Here is a 10,000-nt window from a genome sequence, read left to right as displayed (position 1 = left end):
ACAGCAACGATATATAATATATATAGTAATACAAATATGGCAGTAACAATTAACCAGCGATGCTCTGAAAAGATGTGTTACCGCTGACAGTGGTCCTTATAATTATTTTATTTATTTTTGTATAATGGACGAAAAGCTATGTGTGTATCTTACGAGTACGCAAATCAGAGTTGTCAGTCAACGGTTTGTGTAGTGTGAGATGTCAGACCATAGCTCGATCAGTGAGAGAGGGAGAGAGAGAGACACACACACACACTCACACAAAGAGAGAGACAGAGAAAAAAAGGGGAGGAGGGAGGTTGTGTGACGTCAGACTAGAGCTCGCTCAGTGCAATAGAGAGAGAGAGAGAAAGAGAGAGAGAGAGGACAGAGAGAGAGGAATAGGGTGAGGGGAGGGAGGGAGAGGGAGAGAGGGATAAAGCCTATTTCACCCACGCAATAACCAAGATTGGCCATGTTTGTGGAAAGCCGGGCGGGGAGGATGATCTTTGTCGCTGCACGTACTCCTAAGTAGGGATGCACCGATATGGAAATTCTTGGCCGATACCGATGTTTAAAATAAAAATATAGCCGATAGCCGATACTGATAACGATATTTATTTATTCAGTTTTTGGTGTTATTATTTCCCCCTTTTGTGCCAGGGAAACAAATAAATCTTCATTATAAGAAATAACTGTTCAGAATCTGCAGAAACACAACATTGCCTTGATGCAAGTAACATAAACGAGTGTCAACGACAGTGACACACACACTGAAAGTGATTGTTGGTCAAAAAAAAGCCCTTGAATATGACATGATAATGTTTACTGTGATTATGGTAAGCTTACATTTCATATCACAAAAATCATAGAGTAAAAACTCCTGTAACTTTAACCAGCAAAAAAAAAATCTAAAATCTGATACCGATGTTGACCGATAACGGCAAATATCGTCCGATACCGATATGTGGCCCATCGGTGCATCCCTACTCCTAAGGGTTGGAGCAGCGCCTGTCAGCAGGGAATGTTGTGTAGGATGGAGCAGGTGAGCCAGCAGGATACAATCGCAGTGATAACACAGAAATGTGTGGGGAGGAATTAACCACATGAACCTAGTGTCCCTATTCTGGGGCGAACACTGTGGTGCAACCAACTCCCAAAGAAGCTGCTTCTGAAGTTCTACCGCTGCACCATCGAGAGTATTCTGATTTATCCCTGTACAGTCTGGTACTGCAGCAGAAAGAAAATACCTGCAGTCACACACACACACACACACACACACACACACACACACACACACACACACACACACACACACACACACACACACACACACACACACACACTACACTTGTTTACAGGTCAACAAACTTGGACAAATGCAATATAAATTAGTAACACTTTACTTGAGGGCTCAAATTCTTTCGTTCTCGGGTGGTCGTTCCGAGACCGACCCTCCTCGCTACTCCTACCCGCCTATGAGCACTTATCATGGGCATAGAAGTGGAACTGTGGAATAATGTCCTTGACTAATGATATATTACACTTATGTCCTAATGACTTCACCAATAGTTAATGGTGAGGACCAGGAATTACTGATAAGTTCATGATAAATTCATGATGAATTAATGTACGAGTTCATAATTAATTCTTCATTAATTAAGTGTTAATTACGTCTATGAAATAAGTATATATATATATAAATAATAAATATTGGGTTAGTTTTTCATATTTTTGTATTTTTATTTACCTATGAATGAGTATGAATGTATCTTTTAATGGCTGACTTTTTATTACCTTTTTACTGTTTATTAGGACCACAATGGAAACAAGTCCCCAGGATTTTTTTGTGTTATCCTTTTAGCCTAACTGTCTGTCTGTACTTCGTGCTGTTTACATTTCTGACTAATAAAGTATTCAATCAATCAATACTATTTGTATTTTTGTATAGACGAATCCACAGAGCGCTGCCCTGTAGTTGCGCAATCATCATTGCGGTGTCAGACGCCGGCCGCGGTGTGCATTCTGCTCACTTTGCCTGCTATTTTACTAACTAAATGCTCTGGCAGATACAAAGTGTCACTGACTTGCATCAAGTTATATCACCTGTTCACATTGGAAGTGTAAAATAGTCTATTATATTCGGCTGCACCGCAATTATTCATGAATAATTCCAACCGCATCATACCGACAACGGCTGACTTAAATGATAAGGGATGTACCACATACATACACACACACACACACACACACACACACACACACACACACACACACACACACACGCGCGCGCGCGCTCACGAGCTGTCCGAGTCCGATGCAGTGCAGCTGGTGGGAACACCGCCATCCGTTAACATGGGGGTGTAACATCAGCGGCGCTGAGACGTGTTTGGTGAAAACGGGCCGTCAGATGCATTATGCACAACATGGAGACACAGACACACACTCATCAACCTATGGTGGTGCCAGAAAAACACACACATACACTCGCACACCCCCGGTCATAGAGCGACTTCTGCTTTCAATTACCTTTAACCACTTGAACCCTAGTATCCCTCTTCTGGGGACGTACATTCTGTGAAAATAGCCGATCTATGTACAAGCTCACTTGTAGATTGGCTATTTTCACCAAAGATAGTTAGCGTAGATCGAGCCCTTGGGAACCTGGTCAACTAAGTATAGGGTTTAAGCGGTTAAAGAGGGTGGCAGCTAGGATAACATTTAAGCTAGCTGCAGTGATTACTAGCTTTGGGGATCTGAGGGACTGGGTGTGTGAACACAACACATAACCTTGCAGCTGGTCCCGTCAGGACATTGTACACAGTCACGTGTGATGGCTATCATGTGGAAAGCAAAGCAACTATATAAGAGAGAGATGTTTGTTTTTTTGGTCTCTTATAGTTGCTTAGCTTTCCACATAATAGCCATCATACAAGAGTGCATACACACACACAAAGACTGCGTCTTGCTGTTGTTGTGTCGTGCTGAATAGCAAGGACATGCTGACCTCCGTACATACGTACATATAACAAAAAACAAAACCAGTAATGCTGAAAGTAATCTTTTGTAATTCAAATGATGTGCTACTGAGTGTTGGTGTGTTAATGATACCAGATTGTTAGGCAGACAGAACAGTCAACCCAGTCTGAGACGGCTCCAAACAAACAGGAAACTGTGTAGGAGGCATATCGAACTCGAGTCACCTCAGGCTGGAGGAAGAATACATGATTTCATGCAAACTCCTAGAAGTACGTTGCCTTTTTGGCTAAGGCTGTGTGTCCACCAAAGTGCTTTTCCACAGTTAACCAGAGTTGAAAATATTAAAACTCTGCAATCTTGAAAATATTTCAACTCTGGGCGACCAGATAAAAACACACGACACAGAGTAGATGCTCAGCACCTCGTCATGTTGCTGCCGTTTCCCGCATGAATATGTGTAAATACTCCCATTGAAAACAATTCAAAACATATGCTGCACTCCGTAAAAAAAATGCCTTGGTGGACACAGCCCATAGATTCTTTGGACTGATGTCCAAGTTTGAGTGATTAAAACCACTGATCCTCTTGCTTAGGTCAACAAACTAATTTTCTCTTTGACGACTTCATTTCACTTCACTTCTTGTTGTCCCTTCATGGTAAACTTGTCAAAACAAAACCAGTTATGAAAGTTTGACAACAAAGATAGGATGGATAGGCTAAATAATTGTTGTGCGTTGAGCAAGTCCAGAGATGATGTTATAATGGGTTTTTCGCGACCCTAGCACAGTCAAACACAAGGTCTGCTGTTTATCACAGCACACACCATAACTCCAGCTCAAAAACAAATCAATCACTCAAGGGAGGGATGTGATGAGAGCCTACGATGAAATGAGCAGTTTTCTGAGGCCAAGCTATACATCTCATAGCTACTTTGCTTGTGCTCATTCATGTGGCCTACTGTGTAGAAGAAGGCACTGCTTAGATGCAATAGATGAATTGAGAAAACAAGACAACAGTAGGGAGAGATGAGAGTGATTTTTAAAGAAGAGGGGAAACCCCTGAGAATTAAACAGGAAATTACTGTGTACGCGTGTGTGTGTGTGTGTGTGCGTGTGTGTGCGTATGTGTGTGCGTGTGCGTGTGCGTGTGCGTGTGCGTGTGCGTGTGTGTGTGTGTGTGTGTGTGTGTGTGTGTGTGTGTGTGTGTGTGTGTGTGTGTGTGTGTGTGTGTGTGTGTGTGTGTGTGTGTGTGTGCGTGTGTGTGTGTGTTTGTGCGTGCGTGCATTCGTGCATGTGTGTCTGGCAAATTGGCAAAAAACCTGAAAAGGCTTTTGGACTTTATCAATCTCAATACCAACCGTTGCACGAAAACGAATTTCACCCACTTTTTTACTGTGATGTGAGAATAAAGCTGATTCAGATTCTGCCAACATGGCTGTAACAAATTATGACAATACTTCCATTTTGGAGAAAGAATGACAAAATAATGGGATTGTTACACAGCCAACCAGTTGAAGAAATCACAGATTTGAAGGTAGCCGGATTATCAGACTGAAGCTCAGTGGAGTGGGCGGGGTCTATGGTCTGGAGCCAGGCTAGATTTGAGGGTGTAACCTTTGCTTTTATGACATTTCTGAGACCATTCGTGTTTATGGAAGATGCTTCTAAAACATGTATTCTATTGCTAGTTTGATCGCTTCAAATACTCTTTGATCTTAAAATAACGCTGCGACGTGTTGTGAGCTTGTAGATTTTAATTATTTTGGAACATATTGGAAAATCTTTGCCTATAATGACATGCCCAAAATAGCGACGCCAGGCTGAAAGTGGTTAAACGCTATACTGTGGAGCAAAGCTCTAGGAAAGAAGCTCTTCCAAGTTTTCTATTTTTCTAAAAGCATGATAGCCATTCTTTCAGAACTGTCCAAAAACTGCTGCACAGCTACAGTACAGTTACAGTACTACATGCTATTGCTATCTAGAACATTTATCCAGCTGCAAAATAAATTCTATTAGATCAAATTATGAGAAACAATCATTTGTTCAGCAGTGGAAAAAAACATGGTGTATTATTTTGCAATACATGTATTATTTTACACAGTAAAGTTGCAAAACCGGGGCTATGATGTCATTTAAGACTATATATATATATAAATATATATATAGTATATATATATATACAAACACTGGCAAGTTAACTCTAAATGATTATCGTACACACACTACACAGTGCCATGCATGGATAATTTACATGGCTGTAATATTTATGACTTACTTACATTATTTATTACAAAGCTGACACTGAGCTGGGTGAGTATACTAGTAAACTCGGCCATTTGTCATCCTCTCTACTGTATGTACATCATACATGACTGTCAAGCCTTTTTGGCTGGGCTTGTCCCGGCCCTACAGAAGGGTTTGTCCATAACTGAGTCTGAGTGATTGACAGAGTGCCAACTGCAGAACAGTCGTCCCTCGAGGCTATGGGATACCATGTAAGTCATTCGTCTGCTCAAGGAATATTTTCATTTCAATCTGTAATGGTTCTCATCCGAGCAATTTAAAAAGTTTGTGAGTATATAATTAAAGCCATTTGAAATGCAACAAAGGGAGACAGACTACCTGAGCTCCACTACGTTTCACTTCATGGTGGAATAAAAAAAGAACAGGTAATAAAACTAATCTATCCTCCCCAATTAGTAATTAGTAGCCTCATATTAGTATCTATAAAATGGAAAACAGATAAAGATAAAGAAGGTCACTATATCCTAGTTAACCACTTAAACCCTATTTTACAGTTGACCATTCATATTGGAAATGTCTTTGTTCTATCTCAGTCACAGGTAGACAAGGATAAGCAAATGCAAGATGGGTGTTAGAGTCTAGAGATGGCTCAGACCACTCAGGAGTGTACTTACACAGTACTGCAGGATACAAAGTACACTATGGAGAGATTTAACACCACTATAATGAATGACATCATCATGTAAAGAATATATAAATAATTATTAGAATACTTGCAATCTAAAAACAACACTCTACTTGAAGAGATCCACAAATATTAGCCTGACTGAAATGGCAAGAAATAAATAACATGAAGAAAATAGACGAAACTCTGTGCCAATTGGACCAGTTCTCACAGGCCCTGTAGTAACGGGGCTGTTTTACAATGGAGATTCCAGTGCTTCACTTCGGTGCCTGAGCTGTCAATTTGCCCCCTGGTCCTCCAAAGTGGACATTCCAGGCAACCGAGCATCACCGCACTGCAGTAAACAACAACACATGCTCTAACAGCAGTATGTAGCCTACTGTTAGCTTGTTAGCTTAAATACGTCTAAAAAATGCCTTAAGCTAAAAAGTCTAGACTGTGTGGCAACATATAACTCCAAAGGATTCCAACACCGGAACATGCAACGTGTAAAAGGGGGGACACAAACTTAATGATGCGATGCAATGCTAGAGTGCGGACTAGCTGACACCAACTCGGGACTCCTGGATGGCTGCCTTCCACTGCCTACTATCCAGCATTAGGGTCTGTAGCTCTGCACTGTTGCAAGCTCTACTGTCTACATCAGTGTCAAGGACCCCCAAAATGATATGTAATTTGCTGCGGACCCCATCTGAAAATATTTTGTGCCAGGGACCCCCAGAAGTGAAGATTTGTGTTGAAAGTTGACACTTATTTATTATTATTAAAATAATCATACATATTTTTCACGATTTTTCAAGGATTTTGAGATTATAAAAAAATAGCCAATGCAAAATATGGATAAAGTGGTTACAATTATTGTGACGTTATATTAACTAATTTTTCTGGGGACTCCCTGGTACCCCTGGGGGTCCCCGGACCCCACTTTGAGAACCAATGGTCTACATAGGTGGTGCGCCTCTTTCCCCTCCTAGCTGCGCCTTGGGTTGGCTCCCACAGTGTCAGTTTGCTGGCTACCAGTTCCAGGTGCCTGACATGTCCAGCTAGCCTCATCCTTCTCTCTCTGACTTTGTCAGTGACCCATTTTCAGCAAATCAGCAAATGATGATTTGCTGATTTTCCCCCCCTTTTTTTTATCAACCATGTATTTTAAAACACCAATAAAAGATACGTTACAAAGAAAAAAGATTGCCCCAGCCAAACTCTGCCCGGTGATATTAACAAAATATAAACGAAAGACACAAACAGCTGTAAAGCACACGTGTGCACGTGCATGTACTTTTAACAATGTTAAGTGTGCTAACTGTATGCAAGCAGCACGTGTTCTTACCTTGGGAGGATCATAAAGCTCCAACTGGTACCTCTCCCCTCCTCCCCCTCCTCCTCCAACTGTCCCTTGAGTGTCCCTGGTCCTCCTGACCAGCAGGCGGCAGCGTTGCCAGCGAGGCTGAGAGTCTGAGATAGTGTCGTCCACCAGCAGGTACCTCAGCTGGCCCTCTTTACAGCAGCCGCTCGCCTCCGACCTCCTTTGTCGCACGCTGCCGCTGCGTAACCGACGGAAACGATCCAGGAAGTGAGAGCCCACGGCAGCCGTGGGCGTAGGGGCTGAGGCGGGGGGAGCGGCGTCGGGGCCTGTGCAAGAGAAGGTGGGGGAGGAAGAGGAAGGCGACAGAGGCGGAGCTTCCTCGGCCGTCGTGGGGGAGATGCCGGTAACTCTGTCGCCACTGCCACTCGCGGATGGGTTGTTGCCGGCGGGGTTTGGGCTGTTAGGAGAGAGGTCCTGGGGGGAGGGGGGATCAGGAAGGGGCCGTTTCTTGAAGAGCCGCCTGACACTCTGCCGGATCTGGCTGACAGAGAAGTGTGTCACGTCGTGGTTGAAGGGGCTTGCCAGGTTGGGGGGGTACCGTTCGGTCGCCTGCCGACGCTCAGTCCCCGAGACCTCCTCACTGCTGTGGCTGCGAACCACCAATGTCCCGCCTCCACTAATGCCTCGGACAGACCCCCTGAGAGCTGCCGGGAGTCCCGATGAGGGGTTTCCCGCCGAGCACCGCAAGGGCTGCTCCTGCTCCCGGCTCACGGGCACCGGCTCTGCCTTTGGTGAGAGGACGGCGAATAGCGTGGAGCTGCCGCTTGGTCGGCCCGCCTCCCGATAGTCTAGTGCCCCGGAGAAGGACGTGATCCGCAGGCGGCCTATCACGGTCTGTGGAGGGGCAGGGGGAGGAGGCGGAGGAACGGGGGGCAGCGCCACTGGAGTGCAGATAGAGGTGGCGCTGCCGGTTGTGGGGGCGGAGCCACGATTGAGCGGGGCCCCATCTCGCTCGTCGACTTCGCAGCAGAAATGCTGCTGGAACAGGTCGCTGAACTGCTTGGAGAAGGTTTCCGGCGGCAATATGTCGTGCTGCGCCCAGTCCCTGGCGAAGCTGCGGTAGTGTGCGGCCAGCTCCCGGGCTGTGGCAATGGCATGCAGCTCGCAGAACTCCTTCCAGCCTCTCGGGGGTGCTGCCACGCCGGGCCCCCCTCCTCCTCCTGCTGTGTTGGCGGTGGTGGCTGGATGGATAGTGTTACCATTCATTGCAGTAACCAGACCGGCTGAGAATCACTGCCGAGTGTAGAGACAGAAGGTATCAGAAAGAAATGATAGACATAGAGGTACAGGGTGGGTGGGGGTGTAGAAGATGGACAAAGAGCAGAAAGGGATAAATAGAGAGAGAGAGAGTGAGAGATGCGAATTAGAGTAAAATCAAGATGTTTCATGTACAGGTACTGTACGAGAACTGTTTAGTGAGAACTGAGAATTCACACATGGTGAAATCCTGTAAAAATAGACCCCTTTTCTAAACCTACTTCTAAGTTTTAAACTGTTCACAGCATTCAGAAAGGGAAAGGCCAGATTTTTAATCAGTGCTCAATCTTAATCCTACCAAATCTTATTAATGGGAGTCACAAAGTATCTCTGGCCATCAACCAGTGAAGAATCACTGTAACAGCAGAACGAGAAGTCTGCACTCTGCAGAGATAAACAACAGATTTTTATTCAGTTTGAAGGTTAAACTTCAATTCAGTAAAGTGGAACAAAGACAGCAGTGGAAACTGGAAACACATTTTCAGTCATAATTTGGGGTATTGTGACAACACTAATGTGTGTGTGTGTGTGTGTGTGTGTGTGTGTGTGTGTGTGTGTGTGTGTGTGTGTGTGTGTGTGTGTGTGTGTGTGTGTGTGTGTGTGTGTGTGTGTGTGTGTGTGTGTGTGTGTGTGTGTGTGTGTGTGTGTGTGTGTGTGTGTGTGTGTGTGTGTGTGCGTGCGCGCGCGTGCGTGCGAGATCCATACACTCATTGTTGAAGGCCAGGTGACACTATAAATAAATCAGTCGCAGATTCACTGCTGATAGTCTGTCCATATATCCATCCATACATATATTTGTTGGTGATAGATGTACAGTATATGCATAGATATTCACTGGTGGTAGACTGTACATTTATACTGTGTGTGTGTGTATATATATATATATATATATATGTATTGATATAGTAAATGTATGTTAACTCAGCCAGACTCAGACCTAGTGCAAATGTCTGTTGTCAGACTCTGTTTCATCTTTATTCTTATGTGTCTTGGTTTGGCTCTAGACTCTACTTTTACCTGTACTGTAGCTATTGTGTTTGACCTTTTCTGACGTTTCTGCTATGAAATACGGATTTTCCAAAGGTGATCAATAAAGGTTTATCTTATCTTAACTTAACTGATCTTAATGATGAAGTGGAAATTAAAAACATTATTTGATTCATAGAAGAAAGGAGGGGTGGCAATAAAACCTCAATACAATTGAAATTGTGTTGAAACAGAAGATGGGGAAGATGAATGAAAACAGTAATCACACACCCCCCCCCCCCCCCCCCCCACACACACACACACACACACACACACACACACACACACACACACACACACACACACACACACACACAGAATGAGAGACTGCTTGAGGAAGTAAGGTTAGCTTATTTCTCAATGGGCAACACTCTCTGGCTGCCTTCCCTGTTTTCCCTGTGTGCATGCGACCCGGCTGAACGAGACTTGTCCTTTCTCAGGGTGACACTTTCATTACGAGACCAA

General features: G+C 44.1%; 1 protein-coding gene across 1 annotated transcript in view; it reads right to left on the bottom strand.

The window, feature by feature from the left end:
- sh2b3 (SH2B adaptor protein 3) overlaps positions 1-10,000 on the bottom strand; it is a 79,319-nt gene that overhangs the window by 48,981 nt on the left and 20,338 nt on the right. Inside the window, exon 2 of the mRNA XM_084054964.1 lies at positions 7,217-8,485. Within this exon, the coding sequence (XP_083911090.1) occupies positions 7,217-8,458 (1,242 nt within the window). The 5' untranslated portion in view covers positions 8,459-8,485. The remainder of the gene's footprint in view (positions 1-7,216; positions 8,486-10,000) is intronic.

Source organism: Gymnoscopelus microlampas (genome assembly GCF_963454915.1).
Source record: "Gymnoscopelus microlampas genome assembly, chromosome: 4".
Lineage (NCBI taxonomy): Eukaryota > Metazoa > Chordata > Actinopteri > Myctophiformes > Myctophidae > Gymnoscopelus > Gymnoscopelus microlampas.
The sequence above is the reverse complement of the archived record's forward strand: the minus strand, read 5'-3'. Positions and strand labels throughout refer to the sequence as shown.